At 47.3% G+C, this 23722-nt stretch overlaps 1 protein-coding gene and 1 pseudogene across 2 annotated transcripts in view; both read left to right on the top strand.

Annotated features, from left to right (window-relative positions):
- Positions 1-268: 268 nt before the first annotated feature.
- DCP2 (decapping mRNA 2) overlaps positions 269-23722 on the top strand; it is an 89641-nt gene continuing 66187 nt past the window's right edge. The window contains exons 1-4 of one of the 2 annotated variants that reach the window (XM_063964135.1): positions 269-710; positions 2649-2800; positions 3903-4030; positions 10521-10619. In XM_063964135.1, the coding sequence (XP_063820205.1) occupies positions 658-710; positions 2649-2800; positions 3903-4030; positions 10521-10619 (432 nt within the window). In that variant the 5' untranslated portion in view covers positions 269-657. The remainder of the gene's footprint in view (positions 711-2648; positions 2801-3902; positions 4031-10520; positions 10620-23722) is intronic. The other variant, XM_063964136.1, reaches the window with a different exon arrangement.
- Positions 8521-8639, top strand: LOC134934535 (5S ribosomal RNA; annotated as a pseudogene).

Genomic DNA, 23722 nt, shown 5'->3' on the forward strand with positions numbered 1-23722 from the left:
GGATAGTTCCTCTACTATCCACGCCACCAACTATTACCTTTAGTAATTAGGTGGTGAGCGAAGCGGAGCGGAGCGAGCCACCGTGCCCGAAGCGTGGCGAGCGAAGCGAGCCCGCGAGGGTACTTTTCGGGTACCCTGTTCGCCCGTAGCTCCTCCCCCTGGTGACGTAGCTCCTCCCCTCAATACGTCACAAGGTCCCTTCAGCCCCTCCGATATAGAACCAACCTGATGCCATCATATGATGGTTTGCTTTCGATGTCCATCCTATTCTCCACCCGCCCAGTCAGGCGCGCAGTTACTGCACGCCACACCTCCCTGCGCGGCCTCTCCAATCATCTTGCGACTTGTTGCCAAGGGCAGCCACGGGATTTCCTGAATGCTGGGCTTCGATTGGTTAGAGCGACACTGCCGCGTCGATGTGCGAGTCCCTCTCTCCAGAGCGGATTGGTGGACAGCGCTGTTGCCCGGAGGCGCTGGCAGAGCTGATTGGTGCATAGCCGCGCTGGTTGGCTGGCTGGCTGGCGGCGGAGGTGACGCTACGCGGCTGATGTTATTGTTGTTGTTTCGCTTCCTCCTCCGGCTTCTCCTATCCCGGTCTCCCGCTGCTGCTCGCAGGCTCCTGGGTTTCGCTGTCTCCGGGATGTTCCTGTGTCCAACATGGAAAATAAGCGAGTGGAGGTTCCCGATGGGGTGTTGGACGACCTGTGCAGGTGGTCATTCAGTACATTATCCATCGATGCACTTTTATAAGCTACCTCTCCGCGACTAGCCCTGCCCAGTGGAACTGCTAGTCTCAGCATACCCAGGCAAACTGCTGGCACTTGTAGTTCTACAGCTGAGGAGCCAGGGGCTTAATGATTCCTATCTGTTAGTGGCTGTGCAGTGTTATGTGAGTGTCACACAATGGGCTGCCACTCGTCCTCAGATAAGTAACCTGTCACATTTATGTAGCATAATAACAGCAGTGGGTGTCACTCATCTGGGCTGCGGGGGGCTTTATATGTAAATGAATAAAGCACCAGCTACATTATTACAAAATCTCATTTACCGCTTATGTCCCATGAGGTGGTGACAAGTGACTGTGTGTAGTATGGCTCTGTATGCATGGAATTGCCAGCAGTGGTATATGTGTGTATGGATAGTTGAGTGAGTTATAAGAAAGGTCATTGATCTCTCTGACATTCATTTTGCACATTTATACATTTTGCTGATTACTAATATACGCATCAGACAGTGTTATACTCTGTCCCAGCAGAAGTGCCTATCTGCTCAGTGACCGCTGGGAAATGTTCAGCTAAAAGCTGTGTCTAATATGTGGTAGTTTTAGTTAAGGAGGATATGGGATTTATATGAATACATTTCCTTCACTTGAAATCTGCAAAGGAAATGGATACACTGCACAAAACAGGAGGATCCCTAGGTTTGGCTCCAGAAACAATATGGAAAGATCATCTGCTTTCAGGTCCCAAATCCCCCACCTATTTTATGAGACTCGGCATATATAAGCGCTTCCCTGATAGCCAGCATACAATATTAGTTTTATTATGGAGACAGACAGAGGAAACGGTGTAAAGTGTGTGAAACTTACTATGCTTTCAGTAATTACTGGCCCACTTTTACATACATGGTCACATAAAATAGAACTTTCATTGCAGTGGGCTACCAGAATTAGCATATACCTGTCCAGGGATTATGTATCATTCATACAGGCATCATATGTGTATTTATTGTCCACTCTGCTCCCATGTGTTCCTCATGGACCTCTTTATTCCTGGCAGTGAAGATGCATGGCTTTGTTATAAATATACTGCAAATGATGAAGAATGAAAGGCACATCATTTTTAGGCCTCGGGCACACTAGATACGTGTCAGGTGTGCCCTGCTCTCAGTAAGTAGGAAGATCATATTTGCCCAAAACGTCAATGATCTCTAGTGATGGCCATGCAGCTGCATCCACGTTGTAGTGGACCTGGATGCTCCCGGGTTCTGTCTAGTGTCCAAAACTTCAGAGAGGTTTTATTAACTAGCTTCTATTACCAACACTACTTTGGTGGGATTCCCTTCGCTAGGTGCAGTCACATCTACTGTATATAGCAACACAGATGGACACCTTTAATGCCACTTGAATCTCCGTACCACAGCACCACCGATTGACAGCCGTAAAGCTGTTGTGGACCTCTACAAAAATATGAAAAGGACATTAAAATACATACATGATACTTTCGTGTCAACTATTAATAAAAGTATTGATTAATGTGCATGTTTTTTTTTTCCTGCAGATGTATTGCCTGTTATAGGAAAGCAATTATATTCCTCTATAAAGATATTGCAAGCAATTGTTTCCATGCAACACTTAGCAGATATTTCTCAGATAGGATTTGTATTTGTTATTATGGGGCAGATGTATTAACCTGGTGAAGGCATAAGGAAGTGATAAACCAGTGATATGTGCAAGGTGATAAAGGTACCAGCCAATCAGCTCCAATATGTAAATTAACAGTTAGGATCTGAATGGCTGCTGCCTTTATCACCTTGCACATATCACTGGTTTATCACTTCCTAATGCCTTCTCCAGGTTAATACATCTGCCCCTATGTTCTTTAAATCAAACTGTTTATTCCATGCTGATAACGTGTTTCTTTTCACAGCCGATTTATCTTACACATTCCCAGTGAGGAAAGAGACAATGCAATCAGAGTTTGCTTTCAGATTGAACTGGCCCATTGGTTTTACTTGGACTTCTGTATGCAGAACTTTCCAGGCCTGCCTCAGTGTGGGATAAGAGACTTCGCTAAAGCAGATATCCTTTTATGTCCATGTATATTGGGAATCTTAGATTGCCGTCTGACTGGGTTTGCACTGGTTTCACCTCAGTGGCTTTGAACTTTGAGCCTATGTGGTACCTATTTCATCCCAAATGTTTATTCTGAATTATAGTTTAGATTTTTGACTCTCCTGAGCTAAATAAAATGTTTATTTTGTTGGTAAAATAGTACCTTAAGTGCATTCCACATTGCAGGATGGTGGGACTATTGCTAGTTTAGTAGCATCGTAGAAAACAATTATATCTAAAATGTAGGCATTAGGAATTCTTTTCATTGAGACCTTTTCTTTCCATAATTCTATTTATGGGATGAGGTGCAGGACAGGGATTCAGTATGGGATTCCGGCAGTCACATGACTAACACCGGCATCCCGACATTGAGACTGTAAACAGGGTAATTATTTTACCCCTTCCCTTACTCTAACCCTAACCCACCTGGGGACGCGACTAGGGCTAAGACTCGGGGTGGCGGCTGTGGCTACATAGTGCCTATCTCACCCTCGGGCCCGACCCTAACAGTGACCCCGATAATTACCTTTTGGTATGTCAGCGGACTGTGTTCCAAGGCCGGGACTCCCAAGTGTTGTCGGGATTCCGACGTCGGTCACATGACCATTGGCATCCCGACTGCTAGGATGCTAAATGCATCTTGCAGGACAGAACCAGTACACCAAAAAGTAACCAGGATACCTGCACATTATTTATAAGCTTAACTTCTATAAATCACCCTGGCACCAGCCTTGTACATAGTCCTGCCTGGTGTTCATTCATGCACTTGTTTTGGTGCCTTATCATATATTGCAAACTTATTTTCTCTTTAGGTTGCTTTGGTTGTGCCAGGTACCCTGCCATTTTACAATGCAATTTGACATCAGTGCTGGGGCAGACTGCTTCAATACTCTGAGACCTTTTTGGTCCCCAAACATGCTTGGTTGGTACTCTCTCTTGCCAAGCCATGATAAATCTCCCCCTTAGTGGCCATTGTAACCCACAGGTTGCTTATCTGCGATCTAAAACAGGAAATCTCCTGTGAACTTTTGAGTATATCTGCTATAATTCTCCTTTACAGTAGTTGCACTTTTTCAGCATTGCCCATTTTTACTTCCCAATGGTGAAGATGTACAAAGGGTTTTGGATGAATGGAAGGAATACAAGATGGGAGTACCCACCTATGGTGCCATTATTCTCGATGAGACACTTGAAAATGTAAGTCATTTTTACTATGTTATAATAATGGCAGTTGATATGAATTGTTTGTGGGGATTTTTGTGTAATGGATTTCTTAAACGACACAACCATTTGTTCAGAGTGATATTGTGCTAATCTGCTGTTTAGTAACTACAGTAAATAAAAGCCTTTTTACATGATTATTTTGAATAAAATACCTAGATGTTCTGGAGTACAGGCACAATGATAGCATTGGCCGCCGCTGCTGACAGAATTCCATGGTTGCGCAATGGTATTACCGCAGGTCCAGGAAGCAGCCAATACTATGACTTATTGAATTGCAGTCCTAACGATTCCCCAACAGCCAATCAGCATTAAGTTCCAACCAGTCATAGCAGGTGATCCCTTATTGGCAAGAAAATAGTAGAAAGTATGTAGTGCTGGTCAAGTGGTCAGTTGCTGGTTCAGAGGTCCCTACTTGGTCAAGTGACTTTTTTGCTTTACATCCTGGCCAAATGGCTGCTGTTGATTGACCAATTTGCAGCTGAATTGAAAATCAGTGTTAGATATGAGTAGACAAACTATGTATGTTGTCACCTCTTTAATAGAGTGATAGAAGCAGGTTACACATCTTTCTTGTCACATAGGGGTCGATTCTATTCGGCAACTAACGAATAGCGCCGGGAATTAGCTCCCGACGCTATTCAATTCAGCAACTAATTACCTGCAATTGTCGGGAATTCTTCTCTCATCCCCGGGGGATGAGAAGAGAAACCCGACAAAAGTGCTGCCTCGCGGCCGGCGCGAGGCTGATTCTGTCGGGAATCAGCCTCGCGCCGGGGAGTTAAGTCGGAGAATGCCCGTTCTCCCGACAATTCAACCTGTTTTGTCGGCGAGAACGGGCCATCGCCGACGTAACTAGTTGCTGAATTGAATAGCGTCGGGAGCTAATTCCCGGCGCTATTCGTTAGTTGCCGAATAGAATCGACCCCATAGTGTGTTACATACTTCAATAAGTACTCGCATGCAGGGCCGGTGCTAGGGTGTTCGGCGCCCTCCTGCAAACAATGAATTTGCGCCCTCCCCCACATAGTGCTCAAAGGGACAGATGCGTGCCGGAGGCGCGCAGCAATAATATAGGGGTGTGGCTTCATAGGGAAGGGGCATGCCCACAGAATAGTACCAATTCACATTACAACGCACAATAGTGTCCGTCATTCACATTACACCACACAATAGTACCCCTTATTCCACAGAAAGTGCCCCTAACACACATAATGCCCACCGCAGTAGTAGCGCCGCTTACACAGAATGCCCACCACAGTAATAGCACCACTTACACACATAATGCCCACCACTCCCTGCGTGCTGCCCTCTCCTCCCCCACGCTCATTTACAGGCGTCAGGAGGAAACACCATATCACCGGGCCGGCCAGCTACTGTAGTTCTCAAAACCCCATGGGGACTGCCAGGGTGGAACTACACGTGGCTGGGTACTTGGTGCATCCCTCCTGCAGCTACGGGGATGGGGGTGTTTGGGCACTGCTGCCAGCGGCTGCACAACGTGTCAGGCCTCCCTTTTACCTACTCCAGCTGCCTGGTACTCCATGCTGACCTCAGGAGAGCCTGGGCGCTGATGCTCCGGACCAGCAGCAAGCCGCACCGGAAGGGAAGAGATGGCCAGGCTGTTAGGTTTTGCGCCGGAGCTAGATGGTGACAACGGTTCCGGCAACAGCAGTGTGGAGGAGAGGAGCCAGGAGGAGAGGGAAGGGAGGCAGAGAGCAAAGGACCATGCCTCTCCTGAGGCCGGACCACCTCCTTTGGCAGCAGCAGGCAACAACGTACTGTCAGTGGGCCCCAGTGAAGTTCCGCCACTGACTGCGCCGCTGCCTGTCACACAGAGTGACAACGCGCAGCAGCAAAGGGCAGCAATATCGCACATCAGCAAGGTCTGTAATGCATGGAGAGCGCCTATCCTGCACAGCGCCTCCCTGCATTGCAGACCTTGCTGTGCGGGTAGTGCCGGCACTGCTCACATGGAATACATTATGCTGCACCAAGCATTAATACCTGTAAACCCTACAAGCAACATCAAAAGTGATGTAAATTGCACATGTGTAAGAAAGTGTCTCTGCGTGAACAAGTTCCTATCTTACTATGGGCCTAATTCACAGTTGATCGCAGCAACAAATTTGTTAGCAGTTGGGCAAAACCATGGGGGTAATTCCAAGTTGATCGCAGCAGGAATTCTGTTAGCAATTGGGCAAAACCATGTGCACTGCAGGGGAGGCAGATATAACATGTGTAGAGAGAGTTAGATTTGGGTGTGGTGTGTTCAATCTGCAATCTAATTTTCAGTGTAAAAATAAAGCAGCCAGTATTTACCCTGCACAGAAATAAAATAACCCACCCAAATCTAACTCTCTCTGCAAATGTTATATCTGCCTCCCCTGCAGTGCACATGGTTTTGCACAACTGCAAAAAAAATTCCTGCTGCGATCAACTTGGAATTACCCCCCATGTGCACTGCAGGGGGGGCAGATATAACATGTGCAGAGAGAGTTACATTTGGGTGGGGTGTGTTCAAACTGAAATCGAAATTGCAGTGTAAAAATAAAGCAGCCAGTATTTACCCTGCACAGAAACAGTATAACCCACCCAAATCTAACTCTCTGCAAATGTTATATCTGCCCCCCCTGCAGTACACATGGTTTTGTCCAACTGCTAACAAATTTGTGGCTGTGATCAACTCTGAATTACCCTGTATATATTTGTTGGCTATCTGTGTCAAAGCATGTTTATCATGGCTTGAAGAACATATGTTCATATCATCCAACATGACCCATTCCATTAGGTACAAAATGTTCTGTTCCTGAATTTCCTTGCTAGTGGCAGTTGCAGAGGTGGGGCTGCAGCACAGTCCAAAATTCAAATAGGGGAGCCACACCAACTACCAATAAATCCTGGCAGGCAGTGGTTGTGGTGGCAGTTGGAGTGGCTCCCCTATCTGAATTTTGGACTATACTGCAGCCCCACCTTTGGAGTCGCCACTGGAAAGGAAGTCCAGGAACAGAGCATTTTGTACCTAATGGAATGGGTCATGTTGGAGGGTATGTATGTTTTGTATTTAACATTAACACTTTTGTTTATGATTAGATGGGTGTTTTATTCAGTGTTATTAGGGCTATCCTTCCATGCTGCTGAAACCGTGTGATATTTTAAACTTATTTAATAACATGGCACTGTTCTGTAACCAATAGCAACTAACCTGGTGATGTGACCACATCAGGCTTGGGCTTTCCCTGACATGCTTTTATCTGAGTTTGGTTATGTGGTAAGTGTCATCATGGTAGGTAAGTGAAAATATATTCGTTAAAACGTAACTTTTATTAAGGGTATACAGACAAAAGTTTAAACAGTTACAAAAATAATAGATTGAAAACGTATTAAATGGGTTGCTCACCTCTATTCAATCTAATTATCCAGTGTCCTAATGGGCACCGTCTATATCGAGTGTGAGTAACAATAATTTAATAATTGATATTTTGACATCACCTTGAGCTGGTATATCCTGGATGTGGGTTCAAATTGAGTAACTGACCTCTGTTTCAGAATTCTATATACTACTGAATTCTGTGTTTTGCACATCACAGCTCTGTATTTAGTTGGATAATTTGCGTAGTAGCTGACACTCTATGTATTTTGACAGTGTTGGCCTTATGTAATTTCCTGATAAATTTTGGTGTTTCAAGCTGTGCAAAGCACTGTGCCACATTAAAACACTGGGTTGTTACAAATGTAACTACATAAATTGATACATTATACAGTAACCTTTTTGGATACAATACTCTGTCAGTGAAGCTTTATCCAGGCTGACAACCTGAATGATATCCTTGATTTTCTCTGTTTTGAGTGACACATGGCAATATAACAGCCCTATTCTTTGACCAATAAGAATCTTTTTTTTTCTACCCCTCTCTCTCTCTCTTTTCGTGCACTCTCTCATCCGAAATGAAGGTTGCCCTCTGCAATGCTCATTAGTAACAGAGGCTCCCACTTGGGGCCTAATTCTGAGTTGATCGCAGCAACAAATGTGTTAGCAGTTGGGCAAAACCATGTGCACTGCACGGGGGACAGATATAACATGTGCAGAGAGAGTTAGATTTGGGTGTGGTGTATTCAGACTGAAATCTAAATTGCAGTAAAAATAAAGCAGCCAGTATTTACCCTGCACAGAAACAAAATAACCCACCCAAATCTAACGCTCTCTGCACATGCTATATCTGCCCCCCCTGCAGTACACATGGTTTTGCACAACTGCTAAAAAAATTGCTAACAAACTTGCTGCTGCAATCAACTCAGAATTACCCCCTTGGACAGCAGAAGTGCAATACTTATCTTCCTTATTCACTTGCACTATTGTCTTTATACAGTACCTCTCTTACCTCTTAGTCATTTTCTTTTATTCCAAACACACTCTCTCATCCAATTTGGGTAATGCTGCGCACGCATTACAACTTTCCCCAAAAAGTTCTAGTCATACCACACTGGAAATGCCCAATTTCATCTGATCTTGGATGCCAAGCAGTGTTGGGCCAGGTCAGTACCAGAAAGGGAGACCCTCTGGGAATACCTGGTACTGTAGTTCTGGGGATGAGCAACCTATATACGTACCCAGGAAGCAGAAGTGTACTGTACTTTCTTCACAACCAGATTATTTTGGCGCATATACTCTCTCATTGCCCATTCGATGGTAACAGATGGGCAAAAGCAGAAGTGACTGGTTCCTATCATTATTCTTTGGAATACGGGTGCGGTACCATTGAATGGTCACTCAGTTGGTTACCCCATAGAAAAAAGTAAAAAATATTAATGTATTTGGAGTCATAAAGCCTGATTTTTTTTTTTTTTTTGTTCTTCTCTAATACGCACATAACATCTTTTATTACTTGAGATAAGAGAACAGAAAAATAGAAATTTTCGCTGTGATAAACGTCTTCCCATTATTGTTACTCACACTCGATATAGATGGTGCCCATTAGGACACTGGATAATTAGATTGAATATAGGTGAGCAACCCATTTCATACGTTTTTTAATCTATTATTTTTTGTAACTGTTTAAACTTTTGTCTGTATACCCTTAATAAGTTGTTTTAACTAATATATTTTCACTTACCTACCATGATGACACTTACCACATAACCAAACCTATATACTTACCTTATTATTATGTAAAAAGTGTTCCCCAGAGAGACTAAATAGTCTTTTTGCGTCTCTGCAAAACCCCACAAAATAGTTTGTTCTGAGCCAATTTCTGGGAGCACCACCAACCAGATACTACTGCCCAAAACCCTTGAGGCAAAGTCAGTAGTTTAATACTATTTTAATACTATTTATTCGTTATTCTGTTTTTTTATTTTGTCCACAACAATTCTATCCAGTGCAGACGCTAAACCTTTGATGCTTCTATCTAATGCAACATATCAAAAACGCTCACTGGGCGGCATCAGCAATCTCAGAGGTGTCTACCAGTCCTTCTCCGTCCAGTTTCCCTGCCCTAGTGCCTGCTGTGCAACCGATTACTGCAAATCGGAAATGTAATAGAAGCTGCCCATACAGGGAAAGTAAGGCTGCCATTACCTTCCCTGTAATTTAAGAAAAATAAATTGTGTTGGATATGTTTTAAATAGATTTTTTTAAAAAACACCTGACAATTTCTGAGCATTTTTTTGGGAAAAAGTATTAATCAGTTGAGTAGTTAAAGTGCCTTGAGAATTTTGCATGGTATTTAGGTCAAATTTAAATTTGACCTATTCAATGCCCGTGCCAGTTTTGTGACTGGTTTAAAACCACGTGTATAGCCGCTGATACACGTGCTTTGTTGAATTCTCCTGTTTTTGGTGCAATTTTCGCCCATGCTGATTCAGCATAAAAAAGTGAAATGGCATGGGCGAAAATGGATAAAAAAAATGGGCGAAAACGCCTGCGATTGAATACCCTGTGTCAAATTAGTGCCAGCTTTTCAACCAGTCGAATAAAACTGCACTTAATTGAATACCCTCCTTAGTTTGGCAACCACTGTTTAGGGCCCCATACACTAGTGCGATATTGCACGTTTTCGTGCAATTGTGATGAGTTCCTGAGATGGAAAGCATGAAAAATGTCAAATTGCATGTACTTTTCTTGCGATTGCGCGCTCCCGTGTGTCACCCATCGCAATCGCAGATCACACGTGCTGCACGTGAGATTTATCTCAATTGCAAGGAAATAGGTTTAATAACATTAGATTGCCTGAGATAAATCACATGTAAAAAGACACTCAAGTACGAAATCGCAGTTGCAGGCCCTCCCTGGGAAGCTCCCAGCCAGATTGCAGGAAAATTGCATGGAAGTCATTGCTGAGATACATCTCCCTAGTGTATGGGGCCCTTTAGACACAAAATCCTAATTTTGTGATAATAGAAGTTTCTTAAATTTTTTAAATTGTTTTATCTACAAAATTGACCATTTTGTGTCATTGTTTTGCAGGTGCTGCTTGTCCAAGGCTATTTAGCAAAGTCTGGCTGGGGATTTCCAAAAGGAAAAGTGAATAAAGAGGAAGCTCCATATGATTGTGCTGCAAGAGAGGTGAACTATTAAGCACCAAGTGCATGTAAATGGACGCCTACTGCCGGCTTCTGTGATCCGATGCTGTGTCCAAGAACACAACATTGGTGCATCTGCGATTAATATCGGCCATTTGAGTGACCCACAGGTTATGCAGGTAGGCCGGTGGTTTCACTCTGCTTGGCCGGAATCTGTGTCCGAATATGCTGACCCTGCCTTGGCGCTCACAGAATAGTGGGACAACACGCTTCTATTTTCGGGAAAGCTGTTTGGCGCCACCCCCTCACCACCACAGCCTGTCAATTAGGATGCGTCTTAGACTGCTCTACATACAATGATGCAGGAGTTGTACTGCACATGTGCAGTCTACCCACCATCAGAGTTATATGCAAATCATGAGGTTTGCATGCAGCTCTGAATCAGGCATTATGTCAGTGCTTCTCAAATCCAACCATTGGGACGCACTAACAGTACATATTTTCTGTATCTCCTTGCTAGAGCACAGGTGTGTTCATTACTGACTGACACATCTCAAAAGATCCACAAGTTGTGATTCTATGAGGAGTCCTGGAAAACATGTACTGTTAGTGTGTCCCGAGGAATAGATTTGAAAAACACTGGTCTATATTGTGTCATTGTTTTTATTCTGTGTCCAGGGGATGAACTGTTTAGCACATCTATTATGTCATGGCCTCTGCTTACATAAAGAATGTTACTGCTTAGTCCGTTTACCGGGTGTATTGCTCTGTGATGAATAATTTTGCGGAAAGTTACAGCCTATCAGCTCTCAAGTCCATTTCCCCATCAATACCCCTCAGACATGCCCCTTCAGTGAGTTAGGTACCACCAGGAGGAATGATTACAATCAGTCTGCCCCAGGAAGATGTTCTTACTCGGCTGCCAGTACTGCACGTGGTCTGTTAATGGCCGCAAACCTAAAATGTCCATGCCTCATTGGCATTTCCTCTGCTATCTGGGGGCTCAGTTTTCCCCGAAGAAAAGAGGCACACCCAGCCCTTCTATCTCTCACCAGATGCTAGAGGAGATGGCACCAAAATTGTTGTATTCAATTGCAGCTGTCTCCGGAGGCCACCTTGTCCGGAGGTCAGTGCGGCAAAAGATCAGAGAGGGTTCACCCAGAGGTCGGAGAGGAAGCTGGAGAGTTCAGCGAGGCACTGTGAATTAAGGTAGGGGGCAGTGCCCTACAAAAGAAGCCTAGCAGGGACCCTAGATAGTGTAACCTGATCTGAGTCATATGCAGTCAGTCACAAGCCCCCAGCTTTAGAGTGGGGTTAAGAGAGAGAGGGTAAGGATTTGTTCTATATTGTAAAATGAGTGTGCTGTAAATAGGGACATTTAAAGCATCTCATCACATCATGTGACTGTGGTTGATATGGTAACCACATGACCTTTCTTGAATTGTAAATAACTGTTTGAAGAATATACTGTAAGTAAAGGGATGAAAAACAACATCTTTCAGGTAACGCACAGGTAACCTTTCGCAGTGTGTTCTATTTAAAAATAATGTAATAATGTTCTTATTACTGCAGCTTTAGTTAACCTAGATGCCCACTAGTGTTTTTTATGTTATTCTTCAATTGATGATCACTTTGAAAAACATTCTTATTAATTTCTCTTACGTCCTAGAGGATACTGGGGTCCATTTAGTACCATGGGGTATAGACTGGTCCACTAGGAGCCATGAGCACTTTAAGCATTTGATAGTGTGGGCTGGCTCCTCCCTCTATGCCCCTCCTGTCAGACTCGGTTTAGAAAATGTGCCCGGAGGAGCTGGTTACGCTGAAGGAAGCTCCTGAAGAGTTTTCTGCATCTATTTTCTATGTTTGTTATTTTCCGGCAGTGCTGGTTGGCACCAGCCTGCCTGCTTCGTGGGACTTGGGGGGGGGGGGAGGAAACAACCCAGGGGAACAACCCAACCTCTTGAAGGATTAATGGTCCTGTTCCCCGCTGACAGGACGCTGAGCTCCTGTGGGAACTATTGGCAAGCGTACAACACCACAGCACGACACCACCCCTAACAGAACCAGAAGAATGAAGAGTGGTGGGTACTGAGCCGGCCTGCCGGTTACGGAGACGCATGGCTTCGAAACGGGGCGGAATGCGTCTCCAGCCACAGTACACAACTGTGTCTCAGTACACTGTACACCGTACCCAAACAGGCAAACACAGCCTTAAAACGGTTCTTACCTCAGCCAGTATAAAAAAAGCGAGAAGACCGTGCGCCATTGAAGGGGCGGGGCTTCACTATGAGCAGATCCAGCAGCTCACCAGCGCCATTTTCCCTCTGCAGTGGACACAGACGCTGACTGACAGGGACGCGAAGCTCCCTGTCAAATTACCTCAGCGGTACCAGAGGGCATAGGCGGATCCAGGGGGGGGGCACTCGGGCCTGTGCCCTCCCTGTCATTTCTCTTACGTCCTAGAGGATGCTGGGGACTCCAAAAGGACCATGGGGTATAGACGGGATCCGCAGGAGCTTGGGCACACTGAAAAGACTTAAACTGGGTGTGAACTGGCTCCTCCCTCTATGCCCCTCCTCCAGACCTCAGTTAGACTTTGTGCCCAGGACTGACTGGACACTCACAGGGGAGCTCTCCTGAGTTTCTTTGGAAAAGACTGTTAGGTTTTTTATTTTCAGGGAGACCTGCTGGCTACAGGCTCCCTGCATCGTGGGACTGAGGGGAGAGAAGCAGGACCTACTTCTTCTTAGTTTAAAGGCCCTGCTTCTTGGCTACTGGACACCATTAGCTCCAGAGGGTTCGATCACTTGGTGCGCCTAGCTGCTCGTTCCCGGAGCCACGCCGTCACCCCCCCTCACAGAAGCCAGAAGTCGGGTGAGTATGAGAAGACTTCAGGACGGCAGAAGACTTCAGTAAAGGTACAGCGCAGTGGCAACGCTGCGCTCCATGCTCCCACACACATTTCCTCCAGCACTCACAGGGCAGCATGTTACTGGGTCTTCTGGGGCCGGCAGATGTTTGTTCGGTGCCTTGGCACCGTTTTCGGGACCCCCGCCGGCATTTTCGCAAGTTTGAATTTGGCGGGCTGAAGCGCGCCGGGAGGGGGCGGAGCTTAGCCACGCGGCTCACAGGCGCCATTTTCTCCGCGTGCGCAGGCAGGAGACGCTGGTCCGGGACCTCCACGAGCTCCATCAGAGTAACGGGGAGCTTATCGGGAGGGGGGGGGACACAGTAGCTGGTGCATATTTGGTTAATTGGGCAGCGCTGGTACATAAATTTTTCCTTGGTGGGATATATGGGTTCTGGGGTGTGAGCTGGCATACTCCCTCTGTGTTTCTCTGTCCGGGTTTCCTTGTGGACCTGTCCCCTACTGAGGCATTGTATGTGTCGGTGGGTTGATACTAGGTGTCGACATGTCTGAGGCTGAATGTTATTCACCGGAGGAGGTTTTGGGGGAGGCAGATGCAGGTATGGAGTTGGCTCTGTCGACGCAGCCGACACCTGACTTACTTGCACTGTTGAATACAATTAATTCTAATGTCACTTCTTTATCGAAGAGATTAGATAAATCTGAATCACAGACACAGGTGTGGAAAAAATCCATGGAGGATGCTTTATCACAGGTACAGACCCCGTCGGGGTCGATAAAGAGGCCGTTCACTCAAGTGGTAGATACGGATACCGACACGGATTCTGAATCCGATGTCGACTTCACTGAGGCTCCTTTACACCCTAGATTAGTTAAGAGTATTCAGTACATGATTGTGGCTATAAAAGATGTGTTACGCATTTCTGAGGAACCTGCAGTACAGGAAACAAGGATTTGCTTGTTTAAGGAGAAAAAACCTGAGGTACAGTTTTCCCCCTCTCATGAGATGAATGCTCTTTGTGAAAAGGCTTGGGAGTCGCCAGACAAGAGGTGGCAGATTCCCAAGAGGATTTACATGGCGTATCCTTTTCCATCAGTTGATAGGGGAAAATAGGAGGCTTCTCCTAATGTTGATAAAGCTTTATCTCGTTTGTCTAAAAAGGTGGCGCTTCCGTCTCCTGACACGGCAGCTCTCAAGGATCCGGTGGATCGCAAGCTGGAGACGTCTCTAAAGTCCATTTTCGCTAATACGGGTGCATTGCTCAGAGCTGCTGTGGCGTCGGTATGGGTGAGTAGTGCTATTGCTAAATGGGCTGAGAATTTAGCTGCTGATATCGATACCCTTGATAAAGATACTGTTCTTTTAAGTCTTGGTTATATCAAGGACGCTGCAGATTACCTGAAGGATGCGGCGAGGGATGTTGGTCTCTTGGGATCAAGAGCCAATGCCATGTCGATTTCGGCCAGAAGGGCGCTGTGGATACATCAATGGAATCCTGATGCGGATTCCAAGAGAGCTATGGAAGCATTACCCTTCAAAGGTAATGTCCTGTTTGGGGAAGGCTTGGCGGACCTGGTGTCTACCGCGACGGCGGGTAAGTCCTCGTTTCTTCCCTATGTTCCCACACAACACAAAAAGCCACAACATCAGCAGATGCAGTCCTTTCGTCCAAATAAATACAGGCGAGGAAAGGGTTCGTCCTTTCTCGCTTCAAAAGGTAGAGGAAGGGGAAAGAAGTCGCCTGCGGTGTCAGGCGCCCAGGACCAGAAGTCCTCCCCTGCCGCTACCAAGTCCACCGCATGACGCTGGGGCTTCCCTGGGGGAGTCCGTCCCGGTGGGGGTCCGTCTGCAGTTCTTCAGTCGGGTCTGGGTCCAATCGGACTTGGATCCGTGGGTTCTAGAGATTGTATCTCAGGGCTACAGGCTGGATTTTCAGGAGACTCCCCCTCACCGGTTTTTCATGTCGACCCTGCCAGTGTCTCTTCCCGACAGGGAGGTCGTGCTGGCAGCAATACAAAAGTTGTGTCTTCAGAGGGTCATTGTTCCTGTTCCCCCGTCTCAACGGGGGGAGGGGTTCTACTCGAGCCTCTTTGTGGTGCCGAAACCGGACGGTTCGATCAGACCGATTCTGAACCTAAAATCCCTCAATCCATACTTGAAAGTTTTCAAGTTCAAGATGGAATCTCTTCAAGCGGTGATTGCCAGCCTAGAAGGGGGGGATTTTATGGCGTCAGTGGACATAAAGGATGCCTACTTACATGTCCCAATTTATCCTCCACATCAAGCTTTCCTAAGGTTTGCGATACAGGATTCTCATTACCAATTTCAGACGTTGCCGTTTGGGCTTTCCACGGCCCCCGAGGATTTTCACCAAGGTCATGGCGGAAATTATGCTTCTCCTTCGCAGGCAAGGGGTTACAATTATCCCGTACTTGGACGATCTCCTGATAAAAGCGAGGTCCAAGGAACGTTTGCTGAGGAGTGTGAGTTTGGTACTGTTGGTGCTCCGGCAGCACGGTTGGGTGCTGAATTTGCCGAAATCTCAGTTGATTCCGGCCACTCGGCTGTCGTTTCTGGGCATGATTCTGGACACGGAGTTACGAAGAGTATTTCTTCCAGAAGAAAAAGCTCTAAAACTGCAGTCAATGGTCAGGGAACTTCTGCGGCCGAAGTCTGTGTCCATCCATCAATGTACTCGGGTTCTGGGGAAAATGGTTGCGGCGTACAAAGCCATTCCGTTTGGCAGGTTTCATGCCCGGGTGTTTCAGTGGGATTTGCTGAGCAAATGGTCCGGGTCTCACCTGCACATGCACCGAAAGATAAGTCTATCTCCCAGAGCCAGAATTTCTCTCCTGTGGTGGATGCAAAGTTCTCACCTCCTGGAAGGTCGCCAGTTCGGTATCCTGGACTGGGTGCTTCTGACAACAGATGCAAGTCTCCGGGGCTGGGGCGCAGTCACCCAAGGAAGGAACTTCCAGGGGAAATGGTCGCTCCAGGAAGCTTGTCTTCAGATCAATGTTCTCGAGTTAAGGGCCATTTACAACGGCCTGCAACAAGCAAGAAGCCTTCTTCAGGGTCGACCTGTCCTGGTACAGTCAGACAACATCACAGCGGTAGCACATATAAACCGTCAAGTCGGAACAAGGAGCAGAGCGGCAATGGCGGAGGCCACAAGAATCCTTCGCTGGGCAGAACAACACGTGAGTGCTCTGTCAGCAGTCTTCCTACCGGGAGTGGACAACTGGGAAGCAGATTTCCTCAGCAGACACGATATCCATCCGGGAGAGTGGGCTCTTCACCAAGAGGTATTTGCAGAGGTGACAAAGCGTTGGGGAATTCCGTTAATCGACATGATGGCGTCTCGTCTCAACAAGAAGCTTCCGAGGTATTGTTCCATGTCCAGAGACCCCCAGGCAAGTGCAGTGGACTCCCTGGTGTGGGTGTTCAGGTCGATGTATGTGTTCCCTCCGCTTCCTCTCATTCCAATGGTACTGGGGATCATTCGACGAGCAAGGGTTCAGGCGATTCTCGTCGTTCCAGATTGGCCAAGAAGGGCCTGGTACCCGGATCTTCAGGAGTTACTGGAGGAAGATCCTTGGCCACTTCCTCTAAGAGAGGACCTGTTGTTGCAGGGTCCATGCGTGTTTCCAGACTTACCGCGGCTGCGTTTGACGGCATGGAAGTTGAGTGCCAGGTCTTAGCTCGTAAGGGTATTCCTGGGGAAGTCATTCCCACTCTCATTAAGGCTAGGAAGGAGGTTACGGCGAAACATCACCGTATTTGGAGAAAGTATGTTTCCTGGTGTGAGACCAAAATGGCTCCTGCGGAAGAGTTTCACTTGGGTCGCTTTCTCCATTTTTTGCAGGCAGGTGTAGATGCGGGCCTAAAATTAGGCTCCATCAAGGTACAGATCTCGGCTTTGTCTATTTTCTTTCAAAAGGAATTAGCTGTCCTCCCATAGGTTCAGACTTTTGTGAAAGGAGTAATGCATATCAATCCTCCGTTTGTGGCTCCATGGGATCTTGACGTGGTCTTACAGTTTCTCATGTCTTCCTGGTTTAGCCTTTGCGTAAGGTTGAGTTGAAGTTTCTCACTTGGAAGGTAGTCATGCTGTTGGCTCTGGCGTCTGCCAGGAGGGTGTCAGAATTGGTGGCTTTATCTCATAAGAGCCCGTATTTGATTTTTCATTCTGATAGGGCAGAATTGCGGACTCGTCAACAATTTTTGCCGAAGGTGGAGTCTTCGTTTCACATTAACCAACCTATTGTGGTGCCGGTGGCTACGGAGGCTGGGGCGGTTCCAAAGTCTCTGGATGTCGTGAGAGCTTTGAGGATCTACGTCGCCAGAACAGCTGTTGCCAGGAAAACTGAGGCGCTGTTTGTCCTGTATGCTTCTAACAAGATTGGTCATCCTGCTTCAAAACAGACTATTGCACGCTGGATTTGTAGTACGATCCAGCAGGCTCATTCTTCGGCTGGGCTACCCGTGCCGAAGTCAGTAAAAGCTCATTCTACCAGAAAGGTGGGCTCGTCTTGGGCGGCTGCCCGAGGCGTATCGGCTTTACAGCTTTGCCGTGCAGCCACCTGGTCAGGGGCAAACACTTTTGCCAAGTTCTATAAGTTTGATACCCTGGCTGATGAGGACCTTACGTTTGCTCAGTCGGTGCTGCAGAGTCGTCCGCACTCTCCCACCCGGTCTGGAGCTTTGGTATAGACCCCATGGTCCTTTTGGAGTCCCCAGCATCCTCTAGGACGTAAGAGAAAATAGGATTTTGGTACTTACCGATAAATCCTTTTCTCCTAGTCCGTAGAGGATGCTGGGCGCCCATCCCAGTGCGGACTGTTACTGGCAATGTTTTCGTGTTGGTTAACTTGGTTTGTACACGGGTAGTGTATTTCTGGTTTTCAGCTTGTTGCTGTTGTTATTTCATACGGTTATCTGGTTTACTATTACTCCGGTGATACGGTAGGTTTGTGGTGTGGGCTGGTATGTTTTGTAGCCCTTAGTTTACACAAAAATCCTTTCCTCGAAATGTCCGTCTTTCCTGGGCACAGTTCCTATAACTGAGGTCTGGAGGAGGGGCATAGAGGGAGGAGCCAGTTCACACCCAGTTTAAGTCTTTTCAGTGTGCCCAAGCTCCTGCGGATCCCGTCTATACCCCATGGTCCTTTTGGAGTCCCCAGCATCCTGTACGGACTAGGAGAAAAGGATTTATCGGTAAGTATCAAAATCCTATTTTTTTCAAAAGGAGAACAGCAGCAGCACTACTGCTATTTCCGTCAGTCAGATTTGATAAAAGAGCTGGCAGGTACTAGGACCCGCCTTGCTCTAACAGCAAGTCCGTGTGGTAACCAATGGGTATGCTGGAGTTGCAGCTCCAGCCTCCCCCTGCTCACACCGCAAGCTACCTCCACCACTGCCAGCCAGCCAGAGTCCAGCCCAGGCGCGGGTTTCAAATGCCAGCATAGAGTAAGACTGTTACTTATGACAGCGCAGAAGGCTTCATTAGCCCTCACTGCACCGCACAATAATGCCAGTGCTTCCTCCTCCACTTCCTTTACCACCATGCTAGGTGCAGTCACACTCAGCTCAGCTTTAAAAAGGCGGCCCGTGTGATTGTGACAGGGCTGTCCTGCAGATGTCTTATGCTGTTTGTTGGAGATCCAGCTGGCTGCTTCTGCTAATCAGAGATGGGCAGTTCATGTCCTGCAGTCTGAGTCTCAGTGCAGTGCCCAAAACAAGGTATGCTGCACCCTGCCATGTCCAAAATCTGTACAGGCCACTCGACTAGGTCGGTGGGTTCTTCCTGGGCGGCTGCCCGGGGTATCTTGGCTTTACAGCTCTGCCAAGCAGCTACTTGGTCAGGTTCGAACACGTTTGCTAAGTTCTACAAGTTCGATACTTTGACCAAACTGAAGGTCCTCGGAGGCCAATCAGTTCTGCAGGAACCTCCGCACTCTCCCACCCAGTTTGGGAGCTTTGGTACATCCCCATGGTACTAATGTGGACCCCAGTATCCTCTGGGACGTAAGAGAAAATAGGATTTTAATTACCTACCGGTAAATTCTTTTCTCGTAGTCCGTAGAGCAGAGGTTCTCAAACTCGGTCCTCGGGAGCCCACACAGTGCATGTTTTGCAGGTAACCCAGCAGGTGCACAGGTGTATTAATTACTCACTGACACATTTTAAAAGGTCCACAGGTGGAGCTAATTATTTCACTTGCGATTCTGTGAGGAGACCTGCAAAACATGCACTGTGTGGGCCCCCGAGGACCGAGTTTGAGAACCTCTGCCGTAGAGGATACTGGGCGCCTGCCCAGTGCTTCGTTTTTCCTGCACTGTTACTTGGTTAAGTAATGTTGGTTCAGCCATTGCTGTTCTTGTTTCAAGTTTGATTAGCTTGGCTTTTCTCTTGTTGTGTGTGCTGGTTCGGAATCTCACCACTATCCTTATCTATCCTTCTCTCAAAGTATCCTCGGGCACAGTTTTCTAGACTGAGTCTGGTAGGAGTGGTATAGAGAGAGGAGCCCGCCCACACTATCATATTCTTAAAGTGCCCTGGCTCCTAGTGGAGACGTCTATACACATGGTACTAAATGGACCCCAGTATCCTCTGCGGACTACGAGAAAAGGATTTACCGGTAGGTAATTAAAATCCTATTTCTCTATCGTCCTAGTGGATGCTGGGGTTCCTGAAAGGACCATGGGGAATAGCGGCTCCGCAGGAGACAGGGCACAAAAAGTAAAGCTTTTTCAGATCAGGTGGTGTGCACTGGCTCCTCCCCCTATGACCCTCCTCCAGACTCCAGTTAGATTTTTGTGCCCGGCCGAGAAGGGTGCAATCTAGGTGGCTCTCCTAAAGAGCTGCTTAGACAAAGTTTAGCTAGGTTTTTTATTTTACAGTGATTCCTGCTGGCAACAGGATCACTGCAGCGAGGGACTGAGGGGAGAAGGAGTCAACTCACCTGCGTGCAGGATGGATTGGCTTCTTGGCTACTGGACATCAAGCTCCAGAGGGACGATCACAGGTACAGCCTGGATGGTCACCGGAGCCGCGCCGCCGGCCCCCTTGCAGATGCTGAAGTCAGAAGAGGTCCAGAATCGGCGGCTGAAGACTCCTGCAGTCTTCTAAAGGTAGCGCACAGCACTGCAGCTGTGCGCCATTTTCCTCTCAGCACACTTCACACGGCAGTTACTGAGGGTGCAGGGCGCTGGGAGGGGGGCGCCCTGGGAGGCAAATGAATACCTATAAAGGCTAAAAATACCTCACATATAGCCCCTAGAGGCTATATGGAGATATTTAACCCCTGCCTGATTTTTCTAAATAGCGGGAGACGAGCCCGCCAGAAAAGGGGCGGGGCCTATCTCCTCAGCACACGGCGCCATTTCCTCTCACAGCTCCGCTGGTCAGGACGGCTCCCAAGTCTCTCCCCTGCACTGCACTACAGAAACAGGGTAAAACAGAGAGGGGGGGGCAAATTTATGGCGATATTTTGATATAACAAAGCAGCTATAAGGGAGCACTTATTATAAGGCTATCCCTGATATATATATATAGCGCTTTTGGTGTGTGCTGGCAAACTCTCCCTCTGTCTCCCCAAAGGGCTAGTGGGTCCTGTCTTCGTTAGGAGCATTCCCTGTGTGTCTGCTGTGTGTCGGTACGTGTGTGTCGACATGTATGAGGACGATATTGGTGTGGAGGCGGAGCAATTGCCAAATATGAGGATGTCACCCCCTAGGGAGTCGACACCAGAATGGATGCCTTTATTTATGGAACTACGGGATAGTGTCAACACGCTAAAGCAGTCGTTTGACGACATGAGGCGGCCGGACAATCAATTAGTGCCTGTCCAGGCGACTCAAACACCGTCAGGGGCTGTGAAACGCCCTTTGCCTCAGTCGGTCGACACAGACCCAGACGCAGGCACTGACTCCAGTGGTGACGGTGACGATTCAACCGTATTTTCCAGTAGGGCCACACGTTATATGATTTTGGCAATGAAGGAGGCGTTACATTTAGCTGATACTACAGGTACCACTAAACAGGGTATTATGTGGGGTATGAAAAAACTACCTATAGTTTTTCCTGAATCAGAAGAATTAAATGACGTGTGTAATGAAGCGTGGGTTGCCCCTGATAAAAAGCTGATAATTTCAAAGAAATTATTGGCATTATACCCTTTCCCGCCAGAGGTTAGGGAGCGCTGGGAAACACCTCCTAGGGTGGACAAGGCGCTAACACGCTTATCTAAACAAGTGGCGTTACCCTCTCCTGAGACGGCCGCACTTAAAGATCCATCAGATAGGCGGATGGAAAATATCCAAAAAAGTATATACACACATGCAGGTGTTATACTACGACCAGCTGTAGCGACTGCCTGGATGGGCAGTGCTGGGGTAGTTTGGTCAGAGTCCCTGATTGAAAATATTGATACCCTGGACAGGGACAATATTTTACTGTCGTTAGAACAAATAAAGGATGCATTTCTTTATATGCGTGATGCACAGAGGGATATCTGCACACTGGCATCACGGGTAAGTGCTATGTCCATTTCGGCCAGAAGAGCTTTATGGACGCGACAGTGGACAGGCGATGCGGATTCAAAACGGCATATGGAAGTTTTGCCGTATAAAGGGGAGGAGTTATTTGGAGTCGGTCTATCAGATTTGGTGGCCACGGCTACAGCCGGGAAATCCACCTTTCTACCTCAAGTCACTCCCCAACAGAAAAAGGCACCGACTTTTCAACCGCAGCCCTTTCGTTCCTTTAAAAATAAGAGAGCAAAGGGCTATTCATATCTGCCACGAGGCAGAGGTCGAGGGAAGAGACAGCAACACGCAGCTCCTTCCCAGGAACAGAAGCCCTCCCCGGCTTCTACAAAAGCCTCAGCATGACGCTGGGGCTTCTCAAGCGGACTCGGGGACGGTGGGCGGTCGTCTCAAAAATTACAGCGCGCAGTGGGCTCACTCGCAGGTAGATCCCTGGATCCTGCAGATAATATCTCAAGGGTACAGGTTGGAATTAGAGACAGATCCACCTCGCCGTTTCCTGAAGTCTGCTTTACCAACGTCCCCCTCCGAAAGGGAGACGGTTTTGGAAGCCATTCACAAGCTGTACTCTCAGCAGGTGATAGTCAAGGTACCTCTTCTACAACAAGGGAAGGGGTATTATTCCACTCTTTTTGTGGTACCGAAGCCGGATGGCTCGGTAAGGCCTATTCTAAATCTGAAGTCCTTGAACCTGTACATAAAGAAGTTCAAGATGGAGTCACTCAGAGCAGTGATAGCGAACCTGGAAGAGGGGGACTTTATGGTATCCTTGGACATCAAGGATGCGTATCTCCACGTTCCAATTTACCCCTCACACCAGGGGTACCTCAGGTTCGTTGTACAAAACTGTCACTATCAGTTTCAGACGCTGCCGTTCGGATTGTCCACGGCACCTCGGATCTTTACAAAGGTAATGGCCGAGATGATGATTCTTCTTCGAAGAAAAGGCATATTAATTATCCCATACTTGGACGATCTCCTAATAAGGGCGAGGTCCAGAGAACAGCTAGAGATGGGATTAGCACTGTCTCAAGAAGTGCTAAAACAGCACGGGTGGATTCTGAATATTCCAAAATCCCAGTTAATGCCGACAACTCGTCTGCTGTTCCTAGGGATGATTCTGGACACGGTTCAGAAAAAGGTTTTTCTCCCGGAGGAAAAAGCCAAGGAGTTATCCGACCTTGTCAGGAACCTCCTAAAACCAGGAAAGGTGTCTGTACATCAATGCACAAGAGTCCTGGGAAAAATGGTGGCTTCTTACGAAGCAATTCCATTCGGCAGATTCCACGCAAGAATTTTCCAAAGGGATCTGTTGGACAAATGGTCAGGGTCGCATCTTCAGATGCACCTACGGATAACCCTGTCTCCAAGGACAAGGGTGTCTCTTCTGTGGTGGTTGCAGAGTCCTCATCTATTGGAGGGCCGCAGATTCGGCATACAGGATTGGATCCTGGTGACCACGGACGCCAGCCTGAGAGGCTGGGGAGCAGTCACACAAGGAAGAAACTTCCAGGGAGTATGGACGAGCCTGGAAACGTCTCTTCACATAAACATTCTGGAACTAAGAGCAATATACAATGCTCTAAGCCAGGCAGAACCTCTGCTTCAGGGAAAACCGGTGTTGATCCAGTCGGACAACATCACGGCAGTCGCCCATGTGAACAGACAGGGCGGCACAAGAAGCAGGAGTGCAATGGCAGAAGCTGCAAGGATTCTTCGCTGGG

This window comes from Pseudophryne corroboree, chromosome 1 (genome assembly GCF_028390025.1).
Source record: "Pseudophryne corroboree isolate aPseCor3 chromosome 1, aPseCor3.hap2, whole genome shotgun sequence".
NCBI classification, from domain to species: Eukaryota; Metazoa; Chordata; class Amphibia; order Anura; family Myobatrachidae; genus Pseudophryne; species Pseudophryne corroboree.